Here is a 22,803-nt window from a genome sequence, read left to right on the forward strand (position 1 = left end):
TTCAGATCAAGATCTGAAACATCTCTGAGTGGACAATACGGTAAAAAATTCTAACTCCAATAGTAATAATTTGATTTTGATATAATAACTAGTTTCTTCTGAAGGTTCTATGCTATTCATATTTTAGTTGATAGAGTGTCAATTCTTTGTGGTACAAAATTTATCTAAATGGTTTCTTCGCCTTCTTAAACCCGTCGCGTCCTTTTTCTAATCGCATAATGTGTACTTTATGGTTTCTAACATTTTATAGATTTCTCTTTTCTCAATTCAATTTCGCTACTATATGACTGAAATTATATTTCAACTCACATATCTCATTACCTAGAGTTATGCCATTTTTCCATTCTTTTCTCATATCTAGCACATGAATTCGCTGTTCTCTTTATTTCCTTTAATCCAACATTACCAAAGAGGTTATTATCAATTAGATGCCATAATTAATTCATTTAAGCATCAAAAGTATTCACAGATTCTATAAAGCACCCAAATCATTTTCCATTATTGTAATTTAAAATCATTACTGAGCCTTATTATTGAACTTAATCCTCTTGAAACAGGTTCGTGTGATTTTACATAAATATATATCCACATTGTACTTCAATAAACGTATCTTCCTTAGCGATGAAGACAGTGTCTTGAAAGCACAAAATACAATACCCTTTCCTTTTAAATAATTCAAGACATCTTTAATCTTCGCGGGTATTGCGAGTTCTTGAAAATGTATAGATGGTATTCGAAATATAATTTCCATCGTTATATTTTGAAAATGTACCTTTTAAATATTATTTGTGTATTAAATGGCAAAAGATTATACTTGGATGGTTATTACATATCGATATGTTAATATATTTAGAATGTATTGTCTCCTTCGAAATAGAGTCCATGAATTCACAATTTCAAACATTAACATGGTCAATGAAGTAAGTATCAAATACTGTAGAATTTGCATAAAGTAAAAAGAAAACCAGTACATAAACAGTAAAAAGAGACAATATTATTCCAAACGCAAGCCACGCAAATTCGTAGCACAAATCAAAGAAGTAAAAATCTGGAAAGTTTGCACAAAAAATACAAATAATTCTTATCAGTGTTTCTGACTCTATGGTTTATACATTTATTTTTTATTCGGAGAGAATAAATTAATCCCCGGTGGAACTTCCCCAATAACTGTCCTTATATGATAATATATTATCCTTATTAGAAAACATTCTTTAGAGACATTTCTGTCATTTTGTATAAGATTTTAATATAAAACTATCTTGGAGTTCTGACCACGCGCATCTCATAAATTTACACGATCTTTTTTGATTTTATATTTGTTGTGCTAGAGCAGTGTAATTATCTGCCTAAATTTATTTACCTACCCATCTGGATATCAATATTATTTGTAGATTTCTGCCTAACTTTATTTACCTCACCATCTGGATATCATTATTATTTGTAGATATCTGCCTAACTTTTTTACCTCACCTTCTGGGTATCATTATTATGTGTAGATATCTGCCTAACTTTATTTACCTACCCATCTGGATATCATTATTATTTGCAGATGTACGTTCAGGACTACTTAATTCAGAATAGTTCCGACATCTACAGTATCATGGTTCGAGAGGGAGGACATTTTTATGTATGTGGTGACGCCGATATGGCAAAAGACGTCATGCTGACATTGGAGAAAATTCTTCAGAAAGAAGGAAATATGCGGGCAGACGATGCTGCAAATTACATACTGAAATTACGGGTAGGTGTATGGATGATTGATTTGGATTTTTAACTTAACTTTTAACATTCGTTCAGTGTTGCGGTGTCTGAAGTGTGGCAGTTTATAGTTATGTCTAGCACTAGGGTATCATGCCGCAGCATGTAACATGATGTTCCAACGGCCACATTATTCTGACACCAGCCGACCAGTCCTAACACTAACCTATTAGTGCCGAGTTCCTAACGAGGCAACTGTAAGTACCATTGTTATGAGTCTTTGGTATGACTCGGCCGTGATTTTGATCCAGTGACCCCAACATCGGAGGCAAAAAAGGCTTACGGAGCAATCCAATTACGGTTATTAAGAAATCAGTAAATTTAGTTACATGTATACACTTGTACTGACCAATTACCGGATCATATGTAATCCAGTGTCAAAATGCCCTTTTCGCTGTACCAAGACCTGCGGCGTTTAAGAAATATAGAAAGGCCAAAAGCTCAGAATACGCCAATCTTGATTTCAAGAATAATAACGTAACATTTTGAAAATCAAAATTCATTGGTTCAAAAATGGTTAGATAAAGTGTATTTGTGCATAGATAGTCTAGATATGATCATTTGTAAATCAAGAAGACAACGATATTAAATAATATATTTTATTGAGTCATTTTGATATTACATAACCTGATGTAATAAGTGAATGTGAACGTGAATAATTTGCTACATCATCAACGTCTTCTTCTTGTATTAAGTACAATTACGTTAAGATTTTTCTTTATAGGATTCAAACCATTTCCACGAGGACATTTTCTGGAACGACTTTAAGGAGCTCCGAGGTAACAAACAGGATCGAGTGGCAAGCCAGGAAACTCTAAAAGTACATCAAAGCCAACGGAGAAGCGAATAAGTTACTGTGATTCGGGAGTTTATCGTCTCCATACAAGCCACGGTAGGTAGGTGTGATTCGCTGTTGGCTCAAAATGTTATCTTACTATTAATCTATTTTCTGTTGATTTTGCCCCTATTTCGCACAACCTTGATCGGTATAGTCAAGCTTTCGTTTATGGACACTTCGAAATTCGACGTTAGCTACTGGTGATAACGGTTAATACTATATTTTATATGTAAAGTCTTCAGTTTAGATGCAACTGTTATTATTTATGATGACACAATTACTTGGGTGAAAATAGTAGTTTCCAGCTTACAATCTAAATAAACGGTAGATATAATCTTATAGTGCTTCTCTTTTCTTGAATAATTCGGAGACAAAATATGTAGATATTAATTATTATGTTACACATATGACAAATCAAGAGATCCTGTTCATTACAGAAACTTAGAATTTGAACAGACAGTTGGCTAGCATTAAGAACAATATGCTGTTCAAACATGCATAGAGCTGAAGATTGATTTTGGTGCCATAAACATTACATTTCGTCATATGGAACAGCACTAACAAAGTTCACCATCCATTTAACAGGATCCTTATGGCTGATGTTGGGGCCGCACAAGGACACTTCGAATACCCAGTTTAATAATTTGAATTAGGGATATTAGCTGTAATAAAATTATTTATACTATCTTAATTTCAGTGACTGCTTTCAGGGTTTTCTACTGTTGCATTTATAATATTTTTTCACCGACGCCACTTCGATATCTTTGATATCCCCGATTGCAATCTTCAGAACTCCTCCGATATTAATAGCTGCTGCAGCATTTAATTACCCTCAGAGCTCGAACTAATATAAATCAAGATGAGCATGTACTGGGTATTGAACCGTCTACTGCACCTAACAGTATAGGTTTCCCAAAACGTCAGCATGGTTGTTAACGAAAGTAGGAATAAGAAACGAATTGTTATCCAAATTTGGATGGCTGCATAATTCTAAGAAGGGGTGAGAGGTACCTTCACATTCAATCCCAGATGAGAGTTCCAGATAATATCATAAAAAGCATGTATCAAACTATCTATAACAGAGATCATTCAGTTTGATGCATGCTTGTGATAATAATATCCGGATCTCACATCTTCGATAGAGTGTGAAGATGCACTTCACCCTCCAAGCAACCAATGCTGACAGATGTATAGATAAAGCTACGTTTCGAATCATCTAAGTTCAACACATCGGGGTGTGGGAGAAAATATAGCTGACTAGGCTTTGCTAGTCTTGTATTACTTATAATCTTCTCACCGAATCATGATATGTTTATCATCTGAATATCTGATTTACACTTCTCTCTGATCCTACGATTTTTGACAGAGAAACTGGTTTGTTTTACTTGCGGTCTGATACATTGTTTGACTGGTTTTTCTGAAGGAATCAAGTATCGCTGGGAGTTATTGAGCATTGTGAATCTTGCTACACATCATTAGCACATAAGCATAAGCTGACATGCACATATTATATCTCATGGGATTTATGTGTATATGTATGCTCTTTCGCACTTGACTTATACAGCTGGAGCCAATAAATGACAATAGTTGAATCTTGACTGGTGTATGTGATGCCTGGTGCATCAGTTGGTTATTTTCTAGGTGTGCAATTGACATATTACTGTGATCGCAAATTTCTGTGTAAGAGTTATAGCTCTTTGGATACAACACTCTCTTTAATGACTCTAGTGTCGTATTTCCACTGGGGTAAACGAAAAATAGTACACGAAAATGCGCAATGTCTAATCAATGTGATCTTCAAATATTGCGATAGATATGTTTCCCATTTTTTCTTAAGGCTGAGTGCAGAATTAACTCAGTCTTTTATGACCGAGGAGCCGAGTGGTTTAAAGCGCTCTCCGTTAAGGATCACTGCCATATCACCTCTGTCTGCGCGGGTTCGAGTCTCGGATTCAGCGAATAGGGGTATGTGAGAAAGCTAGCCAGTAGCTTCTCGTGGGTCGGTGGTTCTTTCTGGGGTTGTCCCGGGTTCTTCCTCCACCATTAATACTGGTGGCCATGTATAGCCTATCGTGTGCTGAAAAAATGGCGTCAAAAGCTACAACAATGACTGCAGTTTATTCTTTCAGTTTCTGATAAAATTCAGTGATATAATGATTGCGACATATGTAAATCATGCGAAGCTGTCCATATTGAAGAGTCAGTATGATTCCCTGACTTATCATTTTAAGAATTATTGCCTATGCGGTCGGGAACTAGGTGCAATTAGTCTATATGTCTATTTCAAAAGCAACTTTACTATAAATGCATCTCCATCATGGGATGGGATGCCGGAGAGGATATATTATTCTCTTTTCTTTCTCTCTCTATGTATTATCTCTCTCTCTCTCTCTCTCTCTCTCTCTCTCTCTCTCTCTCTCTATATATATATATATATATATATATATATATATATATATATATATATATATATTATAATAATAATAATAATAATAACAATAATAATAATAATAATAATCATATGGTGAATAACAGTCCTTTCAAGTGCACTTGATCCAGCAAGGGATTACGTTTGTCAGGGATTGGTTTGCGACTGGGTTTCTGTACAGCTTCTTCGTCATCCAATCAGATCTATATAAAGGTTGATCCTTTTGTGTAGTTTTTCACCTTTATAGGTCTGATTGGATGACAAAAATAAACTGATAAACTACGCAAAACCATCAACCTTCATAATCTGATTGGATGGCAAAGAAGCTGTACAGAAACCCAGTGGCAGAACACTTCTCATCCCATGGCCACACTTCAGTAATATAACACTTATAGCAATTGCCAACCACTCCAAATGGAGTTTCGAAAGCAGGAAAGAAAAGGAATCTTACTAGATACGCCGCCTTAGAACATTGAAATCAAACTGTTTAAACCAAGAAGACTAGAAAAAGACAATCATTAACAAACAAAATTATCTTTTGCAGCCGGCATGTTCTCTTTTCAATGATTCTCTAAATTTGCTTATTAGTCACCCAATAACCTATGATTAAATATATAACAATGAATTTTCCTGGATATAATTTACGCGTGCATATATTTACAGAAAATAACAGATGACGCTATGGCTCATCGATTTCTAGGTCAATATAAAATATCTTTCAGCATCCTAAACAAGTCTAAGTCATGTAAAGTTTTACAAAGACAAAAGTTTACCTGTTTTATTTGTTTGTCTTGTCTTGTTGTTTTTTTTTTGCATTTGCCTTTGATAAAGACTCATTAAGTGTCGAAAGCGCTTAAGCTAGCTAGATACTAATTTTGCACTGTATAAAATAATATTTAAAACTTCACTTTATTGAGAAATACTGATCTCTTTGCTTTTTACAGGATTCAAAAAGATGCCACAAAAAGGACAAGAACATTTTTCCATTCTATAAGAAAAGAATGTTAATACCCTGGAGATAGCGAAGCAAACTCATCTAACCCATGAACTTTGAATTTGAAGAGACTTATACAAGCATGGCTTCCACCAAGTGAACTATGAAATCCGAAGAGTCATGATTAGATAAAACTAAATTACAATTACTTTAAATAGGAAACTTGTACATAGGGGATGCATAATCACTGCTTATATTTAGTAATTCCAAATGAAAAACATGTAACTATATTAAAGTTCTGTGCGGAATATTGGGAAGGGGTATTTGCTGTTATTCAGTTAATTTGGCAACATACCGAATAATGAGTTACTTGTAACAAAAACGATAAAGTTTATGTTTATTGTTGAATAATTTGGTTTATAACACTATTTTACTACAATATCTTTATTACAAATTAGCCTGAAATATACATGTCATGTACTATATTAAAATACTAGAAACGTTTAAGCGGAAAATGCAGAAGATGGTGACAGAAAGTATGTCTGTTCTATTAAGTGTATTTTACAAACAGGTTTAACGGTACTTAGCATGATAATTTTTAAGTGAAGCTCTGTCCAAAATAACAAGCTACTACAATGAACTGAGCGTAATTATTTAAAAACATATATGTCAGATTTGACATGTATATAAGAGAACTTGTGACAAGATGACGTTCACTGCAAACATTGTTTGGCAGAGTCATAATCTCATGTGTTTTCAAATCTGGATTACATTGTCTTCCCCGCGAAATATCTCTGCTTGCGTGAATAAAAGCATATGGAACTCACCGGTACAAACGTTGCAGTATCTTATACCTATGTGTATCTGGTTTCAGTTCAAACTTTCGTTCATTTTGTTTCATTTATTCCATGTCGAAGTTTTATTAAGGCTGTGTGCATCCATTGCACGCATTATAAATATAGAATATTAATTTTTGTTACATAGGTATGGAAGTCTGGTAGAGTGTAATTGATTTTATTATCTGCTCGTTTTTTTCTCCGTTAACTTTACATTGTCAGAATCGTGCAACATTGCTCGATACTGAACTCGCGCGCAAATACACATATTGCATTCACGTGCATAAGGGAACTACTTTCTATTGTAAACAAATAATGGACGTAGACGCCAGCACTTTTGACTTGTTCTCAGATCATGAACACTCGTGTAGTAGGCACTTTATGTTGTGGTTGTTTAAATTTGTTTCTGAATGAACTAAAGCAGATAGTTCGTGGACTGCCACATACCAGCTGCTTGGCACATTACGCGTTAACATAGTTGATACATTGTTTCGGATTTAGGCTAGCTATGCAACAAACGTGTAAAGGGTCCTTACAAATAACATACAAGTGACAAGTCATGTACTGTCTTCTTCAGCTGGTGATAAGAATGGCAAAAAATATACTTACAGTTTTACATCCTGCATTTCCTCAAAATGTACTGTTTTAGTTCTTCAAATCTGAATTACATGAGCCATGTCATAGGTTCTCAATCTTGATTACACATTTCGAAACTGTACTATAATTTCGAATATAAGTGCAATTACATCCTCCTTACTGCACTCAAAATGAAATAACAATTAAATTCGATAGCGTCTTTTTGATAATTGCAATTGAAAGACTTCATATTTTCCCCACATTAAGATTTTAAACATTCAATGACAGAAACATAAACACATTTGCAGATATCAACACGCTTCTCCCTCGCTTCTTCAATTAGATATATTTTCATGTGAAATTGTCACATTTAAATCAAGCCCATAATCACGAAATTTCGTAGAATCGAAAAAAATGTACCAAAATCAATTAATTCCAGATCAAATGGAAAAGTTGTTTCAATGCGCAATCATTCACAATATGACTCCAAATTTCAATTTTATTTAGACACGCCATTTTCTTTAGAAAGTTATGTCGAGCACGCGACTACGTTAAAATTTATCTAGGCGGTGTTATATGCGCAGTAATAATGTTGTTGTGTAATGATGAATCTGCTCTTGTGTATTAAATTTGGACTACGGCATACATTCAGTTACTTTGGTTTTTGTAGTGTATATTGTTAATATAATTAAGCATTAGGTAGAATGAAAAAAAAGCATATAATAAAAAGGTTACTGCATTTGTATGGGAAAATATGAACTCGTTTTGTCTGATGGATATACAGCACTCCCAAGGTCGTGCAGTTTTTCCATTCGAGAAACTCATTCATATTTTCCCATACAAATGCAGTAACCTATAAATATATTCTTTGACACATGGATTTCTTATAGGTACCAAAGTACCGATTAGTTATCAATAGACAGTCCGAAAGTTGATTGAAATAAATACAGTTTCGTCTACTACAAATTGCAAGTCACAAACTGTCAAATATGTTAGTGAGCAGTCTTTACCGATAGCAGGATTCGAAACAGCACCATTGCGGTCGAGAGACAGGCACGCTATTCACTAAGCCTTTAAAGCCAGACCCCCAACATTTGTGAACCAAAGTAATTTTGCTCAGAGGAAGACAAATGCCCGCCAACCCACCCCTTTTTCCTTGTCCGGCTTGCTCATGTGGTACTATTAAGCATATAGCCAATCTTTTTCTTTCAATATGTTTACCAGCTCCCTAGACTGTATGGGTAACAAGAGTAAATAGTGTCACTGATCAAACAACTATTTTATGAGATATATCTTTTTGTTCTGCTTTATGTACACTAAAACCTCAGACTGTTCTTCTAACAATTGTCGCTGACAGTAAAAGCATTTTTTTCGAATCAAATGATTCGTTTAAACTAAAAGCTGTGTTCGTTTGAACACTTGAATTTAATTTTCGTGATGTCTGATAAATAATATTATGTCACAGTATAAAATAACCAGGTCAAAGGTCAGCATACTAATCAGTATGTATCTCTCCTACTAGCAAAACGGAGAATTCATCCCATATACATAAACGGTCTTACTTTAGTGGATACAAAACATAACTTTATATGCAGATGGACAAACTCCGATCGTATCATCAAGCAGACGCTCAGCGATTTTTCTCTGTCCACGGTCTCTATTCCACGTTTTTGCCCACATGGACATCCTGCCCGATCATCTCTGTTATATGAAATTAAAGCTTCCCCACTTTGTGCATTCAATCAATGTCAGGCAATAAGCCACACTATTTATATGTGTACTAAATAACATAATCTGACTGAGCACTTAGTGTACGTTTTTGTCATTCGTGCCAAGAAATAACAACAACTTTTGCAAGTAAAAGGGAGGTTTTACTGATTAAAATAAAGGACTTCAACTATATGCGAGAGTTCCTGAGACGTATATATTTCATTCGATTGTTGATGGTCATTCCCCATGTGGTGTAGACCAATGTTCTGTGAAACAACTCAACATCACCGTAAGCTATATACATCTCCTAAAATATTGATTGAAACGGATTGGACAATCAAAATCAAGCTTGAAATATTGATCAAAATGTGGCAGTTTATTTGATATTGATTCTTCTTATGTAATTTAAATCAGTAAGTATAATTGGGGAAAGTAATAAACAATTTATGTTAAACAGCCTTTAAGTTGTATAGGTATGAAATGGAATAAGAGACACTACCAGATTAGACAGAAATCATAAGGGACAGTGTATCGCCGGTACAAACATAAAAAATGTACTGTCAGTTGCCAGTCGGTCCAAGGACAGTCCAAAAGCACATGTGCTATAACATCATTCATAATCATCAAAATTCAACACAAAGCAGTGTGCATTTCCATATGAAACAAATAATCTCAGTCATAATGATATATGTAGTTCGGCAGTACACGTGAAATTAAGATTATTAACGTAAGTTATGGACAAGAAAAACTATACAAAAATAACGCTAGCGTGACAAATTAATCATTCATTTGTGCTAAAATTGAGAATTGTATATATGGTTTATATAGCAATTGATGTTAAATCTTCTTGAGAGCCCTTGGTGACTGAGTGATCTAAGGTACACGCCTTCATAGATCATTCATATCTTACCTCTGCCCGAGAGCATCGGTTAGGCCAACGTAAGTATGCGAGTTAGCATCCCGTGGGTCAATGGTTCCTCCCGGATTCTTCTTCTAACAATATACTGGCCTCAACGTAAAATCTACCATGCAATGAAAATGGTGTTAAATCCACAAGCCAAACAAACCAGTCTCGTCATTTTCACAAACAAGGCTCTAAAATATAAGCATTTTGTCTTAAATATAATATATGATGCACGGCTGAAAACATATTATTGAAATGTCTATATATTCAATAATTGTCTATACTTTACTTCGTTTTATGTAATAAAAATTAGTTAATGAACATGCGGAATAACTAGTAAGCAATTAAAATGTCTTACACAAATTGACAACACCAGAAGCGAATATTCCATATAGTGCAGAAACATTAATGGTGGTTGTGATTTAATTTCCCACTTGTAAGATAGCAAATGTTCATCATTAGGCCTTTATGGTAAATCTGGCCTTCTGTGAACGTGTTGACATGAGCTAGGCTCCCGCGATGCTCTTTGGTGTCGGCTTGTACGGAATGAACAGACAGTACGTGACCGACGTGGTTATCGCTAAGTCAGCTTTTGAGAGGGTCTTGAAAAAGAAACAGGTGGCCAGAATGTTGCAAAAGATTGAAAATATTGACGGTCACCGTCTGTATTATACATGATGTTATTCATGTTTCTAAATGACCACTGCATGTTCATTTTCACAGGTATAAACTAAGAGGCTTCTATTCTATAGATATCACCTTATTAGTTCCTTTCTTTATTTTCCGATTTTTTTTCCAATAGACATAAATGCTAACGTTTGGTGAAATAAATTCTCTTTCTATCCTACCTTAGTAAGCATGCTACGCTGTCTTAGATGGTAAATCCAGAGTATCTATTGAACGAGGGCATAACGAAGTCCCAGCTTATTCTGTCGCAAAAGATGTGTATCACATGGAAGGCAAAACACCATATAAAATAAGAAACATGATCTACATATGACCGAAATACAAACTCGCGTCCTGCTAAGATACAATTTATTTTTCAGCCTGACGAAAAATGCTAACTTTAATATAACACAATACACAACTATCTGTATTGTCTGTAGGAATATAAATGTCTGAAGACATTTATCTCTGACCCCTACACTTCAACTGCCCACTACCTACCCTGCAAATTATATTCAAACCTCTCCTGTCTCGCTCAGCGGGAAACATTTTACATATATGTATCTTTGAGGTTTCAATAATCTTTAATATAGCTCTGGAATGTATAAGGAACAATTATATTCAGTCAAGCTTGAGAAGAAAAAAAAAACATCTGTATCCGGTTCAAAGCTATTCATTGTACCAAAGTGTACAAAATGTGATTTACTTCAACTCTTTTTTCCATGTTTCGACTCCAATATACTGAATAGTTGTAACTAGGACTTGTGTTATGTTTCTCATGTTGGCACTGTATGACGTTCGTTTTAGTGATGTTGGGGAATCACATTAATTTAAAATATTTATTAAAAATGTAAAAGGTCAAAATATTATTTAACATTCACCGCATTCATCAAAACGAGATTTCGTGTAAAATAAAGTACTTGATATATTTTGAATAAACACATAGCATAATAGCGTGGACAGGTGGACAACACCCAATTGTACTGCAAAATGTAAACCGTCAACACTTGACACTTAATGGAGATAGGTAAGGCCACTATCCCCAATCACTGCACACGAGTGAACTTGCCCAATCTTAAAAGACTATCCTTCCAATTGTAATGAAATAATTTCAGCCACTTCTTTACACTTGTCGTATTATTTTTCGATTAATCTTTAAGACTATAATGAAACATCACTGCGATAGGCTTAAATGCATCCTAAGTCAAATGGGGCTAAATATAGTAAGAAAGTGCATTGTTAAAAGATATATGCAGCGTATAATTAGGTAATCAAAGAGGACTAGAAACAAGAAGAAAACATTGAGACGAGAAAGTGTAATGTTCTAACCGGAGACTAATACGTCCAGACGATGCCCCATGTAGACAACAATAAACCCAGTGCACATGTGCGCTTTTGTCCTTAACAATATCCAAAACTTCAGATGACGCACTGTTCATAACCAACTGAAATAAAACGGTAAATAATTCAAATATTGATGCATGCAATACGTCAATCCATCACACATACTTAAATTAAATTAGGTACCGAATGTTCGAGAAAACATAAGGTTTATAAAAACCTCACAATCTTTCATAATGTGCCTCAAACAATTATTAAATCAATGTTATTTAAATGAACATATTAAATGACAGCTAATATAGTATACGATACTAATGATTTGCATTATTTGTATGATAATAGAGCACAGAAAATATCGATTTTGTATCCTAAAAAAATATTGCATGCAGTACAAGGCATAATTTAAATGCCTTTTCCAAGTGATGTATTTTAGTGCATGAAACGAGGAATGTCTGGTGAGCAATTTTATTATCTAAAACAAAATTCATAAAATGCCAGCCTTTTATATATATAAGGGATCTTGCGTGTATGGTTTAATTTTATTCTTTGAAATAAAGAGGCTGACCCATATCAGCTAGTTCATGTTCAAGAGTATCTTTACTATGGAATGCAGCCTTCTGTGTACATGCCGATATTATGCTGGTTCCTGTGATCATGTACTAGACTACTTAGATTGGACCCAAAGTAAAAAAAAAACAACATAATTTTCAAGGTCAAGATGTGGTTCGTTGTCAGATACGTTTGGCTTTTATGATCTTATTTATGAGATATATTCTAAATGTTAAATACGTGACCAAATTCGGCCACATGTGGTATATTGATTTGAAATTTTGTATTTCGTATGACAATTAATGTGCTGAATGCATTGCTTCTAAACTCTCAGGAAGATCAAATCACTATCAGTCAAACGTCATATTTCTCAAAGTTCCTACAATCAAAGCCATAATGTAATAGTATCTAACATTTCTAAAAATATTTCTCCTTTTTATACTTTACACTATTTAGGATTGTAGATTACGCGAACGCGTTACTATTTATACCGGTAATTATTTATAGGCTGCTGTTCCATAAAGATAGCACAGATCCAATTGTTTTTATTTCTCTTTGCAGGGATTTCAAAGCTTGCGTTCAATCAATTACTTATACTGTCTCTTTTATTTTAGTAACCGTGTCACACTGAGTCTTAGAGAGCAATATAGTAGTATGTACTAAAGGTACACAGAACCAAGTTTCACATATCTCTTAAGGGAGATATCTCTGCTGAAACTAGATAATGAATATATATTTCGTCTCCTAAGTGAACGGTGTGACAGTTATAATAAGTCACATAAAATACTAAATATTATCTACATATGAACTGAGAACAACTTCACATGAAGTGAAGGTACCAAACTAGCATAAGCTTTACAGAAACTCCAAACTCTTATAAAAACTGACCAGTGATATCATTATGTTGTTTGAATCCAATGTTCTTTAAATATATAGTGTTGTCCCCTCAACGTGCCTAAACCAACACCAACCTACTCACAGTTCCACCACACCCGCTTTAGTGCTTGCTCTGATGGCACCATTATACTTCTAACATATTTATAGGGTATGTTTTGCCAACGATTTATAATATAGCTCTAGAATGTATAAGTAGCATGTGTACTTAGGATAGCTTCGCAAAAAAATCAGCGCATGGGTAAAACTTTTTGCTCTTTATCAATGCAAGTAAAACAATACTTGCTTAACTTCAACTGCTTTTTAAATAAAGGTTTATTGAATATAATGAATATTTTAAACTAGGACTTGTGTTTGTATTCCTATCAGAGCCTATTGATCATCAGCTTGGTGATATGCGTGGATATCACACGAATTCATATAATATAAGAACGATGTCATAATAAAAACACTAACTAATATAATCCTACCATACATCAAAACTGAGAATGTATTTAAAATAAATGAACTGATATGTGTTTTGTCCTCCATGCAGCGCTCTGCTGATTTCAGGGCACTCCAACGGCTCTATACATCTTTAGCCATTACAGCAACACAACTTTAGGATACGCATTTTGCTTTTCCATTGGAAGTAAATGAGTAACTATGTCGATCATAAATTTGCATTTCATTTATATTAATCCAACATATTCAGTTAAGAAAGATTTCGCTAAGTACGGGACAAGAACACAAAAAACATGTTATAACGTTTTAGACTTGCCGTGAGAATTTATTTAATTAGTTGTACTTATTTTATACTGAAACTTCTCAAGTTGATCATAAATATTTACTTGAAATGTAAATATAGTTTAGCGACATGTTAACCATAATGTAACGGAGATGATGGAGTGAAATACCGAGAGATGTAGTAGTTGTCTTCTTTATAAAATAGTTCATAGAAAGTGTAACGTCTTATACGCATTTAAATTATCGCCAAATAAATAAATGATAAAGTGAGAATCTAAAGCACATATTTGTTATTCACAGCAGAGAGGCTGCGTGTAATCATTATTTAATTTGATTTTCGTATTTGCGGAGGCGGCCATATATCGTATATTTTATGTTTAACAGATGGATGCTATTTACAATGAGCTTACCGTGAACATGCCGATAAAGGTTGGCATGCCGATACAGGTTGGATTACTACGACGTTTTATTTTCCTTCTGGATCTGACATGGGACCTAAGTTTTGAGTAACTGTGAGGGTTTGTACGGAGTAGTAGCAAATATTTGACCGAAGTGGTTATCGCTCTTGAACGTCTCATCTTTATGAAGATATTCCAAACTAAACAGTTGGGTACAAAGGTTTAAGCATCAGCACGGGTTACAAATGGTCTCACATCAAAGCCCATGCGAAATGATAGATTAAAAACTTCATTTCTCACAGTAGTATTGCTTCTTCCAAAAAGGGATGCATAAACAACATCTGATAAACTTGTAAAATCTGATTGGAAGAGCAACTTTAAATATTGGCTATTTTTGCATGACACTAGTTTGAAATGTAGAAAGTAAGCATATATATATATATATATATATATATATATATATATATATATATATATATATATATATATATATATATATATATATTATTTTATTGTATATATATATATATATATATATATATATATATATATATATATATATATAATAAAATACTCAAACGAACGTATACGATAACATAAAATGGCATGATACAACTTGATCATCATCCTTCATCACTATTGTCTATCGATTCTAGTCTTTGACCTGTACCTTTGGAACTGAGTGTATTTTTTTCATCGGATTTATTATGACATATTCTAAATGTCAAGCAAGTGACCCAAAAACCAAAAATATCCACATATAGTGGAGTGATTTAACATACGTTTTCTTGCGTGTATGACAAGGATTTTGCTGAATCCATTGATACTTACCCATCAGGGTATACAAACATTTACCTGTCATATCTCCATTTTTATCAGAGGTCAAACGTTTAAGGCAACTTCCGCAGTTTTCAGAATGTTTATTCTTTTTTTCATTTAGAGTCAATCAATAATTGAATACATTTGATGCATTTATATTTTTCCTATAAATCATACAATTTAAATTTATAAATTAATCGACATGTTCACGTTTCTTTGGGAATACATTGGAAGATATCTCTGCCAGAACAGGACATGGGTAAATGTCATACGAGATAAAGTTTAGTTCATGTTTCTCACATTTTAAAGGAAATACGAAATATTATCTAGAGAAAAATAACATAATCACCTATGTAGAATATGGATCGACGTTCTTCAAGATGAACAAAAACTCTAACATACAGCACTAACTTGTGATATATTAATTTCTTATTTCTGAATACAAAATTCCTTTGACATTTATCATCCCCCCGCTGACAGATGTATAAAATCTTTTTTTTTAAAATATGTTCCTATATTTTAGTGATAATTACCAAGTAGATCTCAGCTCTAGCCCCTACAGTTTATGTTTGATACGTTAAACGGTCTGTAGAGACGGTGTAAATAATAATTATGCCAAGGGAAACACGTAAAACAGCCACGCTCCGGAGATGGACCATGAATATATAAATGTAACCTTGCGTTTCAAAGGCGGCAGTTAATAAGCTATATTACTTATAAGTCTTTCAAACCAATCAGAAGAATTGTTTCCTGAATATTCTTACGATGAGGAAAAAACCAAGCGCCGAGTTTCATGCGATGCCATTATTCGGATTCATACTTTTAATTTCATTTTGGTTTACGGGTTGATTACATTGGCAAACCTCAATGTATATTGTTAAGACTCTTTGGTCCTACTATGAAAAGTCAAAACCAATGAATTTTATCAAAAATAGCAAATAATTCATTTCCCTAAAATACTTAGCAAACATGAAAACAAATTTACAGTACTGTTAATGTTAAATCCCAAATAGTTCTAAACGTTATATCACAAGTCCCAAAGTATAGAGCATTTCAATTCCAATTTTGAGTGTGGTGATATGTCATTAGCGTGGAATAGTACTGAAGTGATATATACATGATTCTTATTACTCTACTATAAATTTGTATTATCGTCAATTTGCAAAGACTGACAAATTGGACTTGTTCTTGGGAAGAATTGAGTTTTGTCCGAAACATAACCAAAACAAATGTTTTACGTTAGCTAAGCTTAATTACGGCGTGCCTGAAGGAACGATCTCATGCTTATGTTATAAATACATAAAGTTTATTTTATGCTTATATTTGAATGAACCTCTTTACGTATACAAACCGATAATTATAATTAAAGTTCTTAATAAAAACATAACTAATAATTTAGATATATGTCCAGACGAGGAAAACGAAATGGTTGCAAACGAATATATACAAATGACAGACATATGCATGTGTATAGCAATTAGACAAAAACATTGAGATATACTGGCTTTTGAAATTGCTACAATGGGAAGAGATCAATTTTTAGATTAAGAACTATACATTGGCGAATTCAATGACTCTTTATCTTTTAATGAGGGCGTAGCACGCAAACGTCGCGCGTCAGAACTGTCTTCAACTGAAGACGAGAATAAATTGTTTACTTCAGGACAAGCTGTGTAATCAAACTCGCTCCATCCACACACACACACGTATACACACACATACACGCACACGCCCACACATGCATGAGTCGTGTACTTTACATTGTATTGCTACTTCATCAAGATCTTTAGGATAGGAGGTAGGGATGAGGATGGGAAATTCAAACTGTATTAACTAAATAGACATCTTTTCAATAGTGCTGTTATTAATAATTGCATTTTTAATTTCATTATAATTCAGAAATAGTTAAAACTTTTGACAATGCATTAAGCAAACTGAAAAATGATTATAATTAGTCACTTCTTTTGAACGCATTGTTCCGGAATCCCAGTCAGCTTAGAACTCGATGCACTCAATAAAGTGCACTGTGAATATGCTATGCCTGTTTACCGTACCAGTATTGTTTGCTTAATCGTAACTACTTTTGTTTTGTTTTTTTCCATGACGTCAGATATGCATCTTTGAATATGACAATATTTGAAATACATTTTCACATTCGGGATGAATTTGTTATTAATAGACTAGTGCAAGGATTGTTGCATTGTACATACTGGAAATAATTGTTTATTATAATCGTTTAAACAATAAACTCTCACCCATATAACTTAAAATTATGGAAAGGCTAAGTACTTCATTCACATACGATATTCTTCTTTAAGACTTCAACTCGTTCAGGAGGTTGAAATTTTAATAACAATTACAAATGATTCTTAAAGGCTGAGGTGTATAATACACAAAATGACATAATGCTGGATATTGTGCTCTTGTTTAATGTTTTCAAAAATATCCAGCATTATATGCTCGATAAAACACATCTAGTTTGTACTGTGATGATGGGAGAGGAAGTCATAAAGATGCATTTCGTATACTCAGAGATTCCTCAAAGATGATTCCATGACAGAAAAACCTGTTTTCAAAACTAACTAAATGTTACGCACATGACAACGTTTCCTGTTGTAGTTCTGATCTGATGTGAAAGGTGTCGAGTCGAAAATAATGTGCATTACACACTTGTATGCGTACTACTATAAAGCAATGTAAACACAAGGTTTGTCATGGAAGGTAGAATAATAAAAATGTAACAATTCAATTGTCGGTCGGAAGTTTTGGTTTCTCTTGCCTGCGAAACTATATATTTAAAAAGACTAAGGTTACATGCATAGCAATTACCTGTACAGAACGCTTTTCAAGGTTAAGGTCGTCCGAAATGTGCTAGATTAGTTTCAAAATCGTTAATATGGTTTGATTGATAATGGTAATCCAATCCTCCTTTTAAATCTTCAGTCAATTGCCGGAACATTAGGAATATTCCGACCCGAAACGGAATACTGATGATGGATTTTCTTGCAAACAATATTTTATATTATGTTATATTATATTATATTATATTATATTATATTATATTATATTATAATATATTATATTATATTATATTATATTATATTATATTATATTATATTATATTATATTATATTATTGATCACAATGGTGATAGATCTAAATAATTCAAAATGTACTCCCCCAAAACTAAGAAATAAATAAACACGTAAATAAAAAAATCATATGAATCGCTGTAACATGTTGTATTTATGTTGATTCATTGGGTGGATATTAACGAAACTTTTTAAATATACCGATTTCATCATATAGACAATTTCAAATGTCGGCTGGTTTTACCTCGTGCCCATCCTTATCTACGTTATTTATTATTGTCTTCTAGTTGTAACACAGTCTCAAAAAGGAATATGAATAATAACAGCAGTCGCCAATTCACATTTTAAACAACGATTGATTTAAGCAACTCCAGTTCATAGTTTTCTGTATTAGGCCAGGTTTCTTCAGTAGGATTACGTATTAGTACGCATCTGAGTGCTTTAACTGTATTAAGTGCATTCTATTGCAGTAAATGATAGTCTATGGCTAAAAGTTAATGGAACTGTCTATAGTTCCATTGCTCAGAGAAACATTGCACATAGCACGTTAACAGCATAAACTAATTTGTCATTTGTACGGTTTGTTATGTGTGTGTGGAAAAGGAATCTGAGGATATGGCAAATTTGTGTGTGGATAAAGAAGCTGAGGATTTGTCAAATTTAGTATATTTTCATCATTAGACAAAGGAAGCGAAAATCATAGTCCTTCTCATCGGAGTGCGTGCTTGTTTATAAGACAGACACTAATCTTTCGAAAGATGTGGTAACTGAATGTTTTAAAATATCCTTCGAAATTTCTCCATCCCAGAAAGTTGGATATGAATTAGGTATGAGTGGTACACATTATACTGCTTAGGTAATAAAACGTTGATAAGGGACTATAAATGGCACAATACAGAACATATATAACTTCAATCCATTAAGGAAATTACCTTCAAGGATGTTTCGCATCTTAATCCAATACATTTTTGTATTATATATACACCAAGTAGCATAACGCCTGACAAAACGCTGCAAGAAGTAACACGTTGGTTATGATCCATTTTATGAATTGAACCTTTTTATGTATTCCGTGCGATATAAAGTGATGTTAAAAATGAGCTGAATCATTAGAAGACTATTTGTTAGAAACTTAGCCATTTGTTCGTAGAGATGATATTTTAAAACTAAATTGTTACATCGTTTAACGGGCGTTTTAAGTCTTACGCCTACTAATATTTATGAGAAAACCGAAAGTGTGCAAGAAATAACATCTAGGAGAGTGAATCTTATGCATAAAATCTCGGTACTACATATGTAAAATGTATAGTATACATAAAGAAAAGAAACTTAGAATATCCGTTTATTTCCAAATACTAATAGATATCTTTCCATCATAGTTCTTTGTTTCTTAGGAAGACTTTAGACTTACAGTTGCAAAACAAAATCCCAGAAAATATGAATATGTGCTGAAGAATACCTGTCTGCATCAGGAGGCAACTATTTCTGATATAAAAATTTTGCATTTGATTTCTTTGTTTCTTGATTGAGTTATAAGATAGATAGTTATTGATGTTGCAATTAATAAAATCTTACGAAATGTCATGCTTGATTCACCAGTAGTGAGTTTATTAAGAGTCATGATACTATGAAACTATGTGGTAACGAAGGAGAATCTAGGCGCTAAATATATTTAGATTCTGCAATAGAAACAATTGAAGATTACAGTGGACAAAAAACAAAATATTGTTTCTTTCACAATGATATAAAACGAATGAATAGTTTGAAGAAGCAAAGTAATATTTGCTTAACTAAAAAGAAAACAGAGATAACTATGTAATATTAGTGTTAATATTATGCAGATAGTTTTCGTTGTTTATGGTTGTACATAAGATCCGCACAAAAACATGTTGTCTGGAACATGATATAAATTAGCAAATGTGCAGGACGAAATACACATGCAGATACAAATGCAAAAACGCAGATACATACACAATGTATATGTGTAGTGTGTGTTGCTTATGTAGACATTTAGAACGACCAGACTAAACCAAGCATATTATATATAATCAGAAAAAACATATCTTTATTTGAAAGTGGTTGTATTAAGATTCTTGGAAAGTGTATTAGATGTTATATTAAATGTACAGATAAGCAAAAATATCTCTTGATATGTATTTTAAAAACAAAGAGGCATTTGTGTAAAGCGTTCACGGTAACAACAATATATTAAAACCTTTAGCAGCGACTATAAAGCAATTTATTTTTTTATGAAATAGCCAATTATGTTCAGATGCAACTGAAAGGATCATAAACTGAGAGAATGGAACGTTGAATACATTTATCATCTTTCGAATGATAAATATAACTAAGGACTGTACACATTGTATACGATACTGTGCAAATTAGAAACACCAACACATTGATATGGTTACGCATTTCGGCTATTTTGTAAATATTAAATAGGCTAGATAGAATGTAAGGCACACGTTCATTTTAGACAAAGTATTTGTATCCAATGTATGTGCTGTCACGCAACAACAATCATACAATAAGCGAAAGCCTATGAACATGCGATGAATTTCTTTAATTATCAGAACAAAACAGGGTAAGACTTTAAAGGCCAAATATGTTTATATCTGATATCTTTTTCACAACAGCAAGAGTACCCACACAGCATGTTTTACTCACACAAATATCTTATATAATATTTAACTAGATTTATAAGACACACTATGCATTTGAAAGAATTTAGTAGCACAATTATATTTCGCGTTATAGACTGTGGAAAGATAAACGTTTGTATTAGATTTGAATCAGGCTGAGTATATTAACCTTTTATAAATTTGTCCATCAGAGGATGGCTTTATTGAGACGAAAGCGTAATTACAGTATAACTTGTAATAAAACGGATTAGTTGTTAGTTATACCTATTACGGTATATCAGGTCGCTAAATTTCTTTCTCTGATATAGGACGGGAACTTAATTAATTACAAGGACGTGACGACGCCGTTTGATTATTATGCATCTTATCTAGCATTTTTTCTAACTGGAAATATGATTTCAAATTGCGATAAGGTAATACACATATTTCTTTGTTTTAAAATACATATTATTTTAGGTATTGAAAGGTTTAAACTCCTTGTATATCTATTAATGCCCTATGCAATGGAGATAAGTCAGCATCATTAAGAATTACGTTTTCTGATGATATGTAAGTATCAACCTTCATCTTAAATACCACCGATCCTTTCATTTATTTCAAATAGTTTGATCGGTTGTGTTTGCCGTTTTACAGATTTTGTCAGTCATTGGTTGGCATATGACCCAGTCTGACATAATGAATAACATTGTCATTGACAACCAAACGTAGTAACTATTGCTGAAGAATTGCTTTAGCATATCTATTGGGTATCATGTTGATCCCTTTTCTGCTAACATATTTATTAAATATGGGCTATGTCATATTATTCAACCATATATTATTCTGCCTCATCCCATGCCATTTAGCTTCATGGGCTTGTATACCTGCTTCATAATAACGTGCTTGATTTATGTGGAGATGCATTTGACGCGACCAAAATATTATATTATTTCTAATTAATAGTCAAAAGTTTTATAAATAAAGTGTTCTTTTACCACACATAGTTCCTTTATTTCAAATATATCAGCCATAAATTCGTTACTAAACGAAATATATTTTTTAGTTTGGAATTATTGATAATTCCTAGATCTATTTGTAACAACAAACTATCATTTTATTTAAAATAAAATATGAATCAGTAATTTACTTTATATATGATACGGTATATTATTCATGCATTTTTGATCATCTTCGTGTATAAATCAGATATGAAACATTTAAAATTTGGCCCGAACTTTATATAATGAATTGAGAAAAACAGGAATTGAAGATTCAAACAATATAGTTAATTTCTATAATGGAATTTTATAGCCTGAAACAACTAGCTTTAAATTAATCATGATAGATACTGCAAAATGTAATGTTTAATATGCATCAACCATTGTTTATGCCTTTGTTCGTTAAACGCTATACAAAATGTTACATTTGTGTGCAAAAATAGATTGCATTTCTGTCACGATATTATCATAACAAGATCAAGTTACATATATAAGATATTCATTTCATCTAGTATAGCACTTGATAAACTGTTGCAAGAAGCATATACCAATCAGTCCTTAATGAAGTCAGCATTTCATTTATAGCACCCAAACTAAGCCAGATAGATTTCGCTTCTCATTCTTGCCGTCAATGAAGAGATGTATGAAGCCATTGTATTATATTCACAATCACATGGAATGTTGCCTTTACTGATTGCAACTAAATATTATA

General features: G+C 33.0%; 1 protein-coding gene across 2 annotated transcripts in view; it reads left to right on the forward strand.

The window, feature by feature from the left end:
* LOC149807856 (nitric oxide synthase, salivary gland-like) overlaps positions 1-8,015 on the forward strand; it is a 71,324-nt gene extending 63,309 nt beyond the window's left edge. Inside the window, exons 26-28 of one of the 2 annotated variants that reach the window (XM_089971386.1) lie at positions 1,550-1,741; positions 2,483-2,654; positions 5,969-8,015. In XM_089971386.1, the coding sequence (XP_089827512.1) occupies positions 1,550-1,741; positions 2,483-2,608 (318 nt within the window). In that variant the 3' untranslated portion in view covers positions 2,609-2,654; positions 5,969-8,015. The remainder of the gene's footprint in view (positions 1-1,549; positions 1,742-2,482; positions 2,655-5,968) is intronic. The other variant, XM_089971387.1, reaches the window with a different exon arrangement.
* Positions 8,016-22,803: the final 14,788 nt, after the last annotated feature.

Source organism: Sinohyriopsis cumingii, chromosome 1, assembly GCF_028554795.1.
Source record: "Sinohyriopsis cumingii isolate HCF-2022 chromosome 1, ASM2855479v2, whole genome shotgun sequence".
Taxonomy (NCBI): Eukaryota; Metazoa; Mollusca; class Bivalvia; order Unionida; family Unionidae; genus Sinohyriopsis; species Sinohyriopsis cumingii.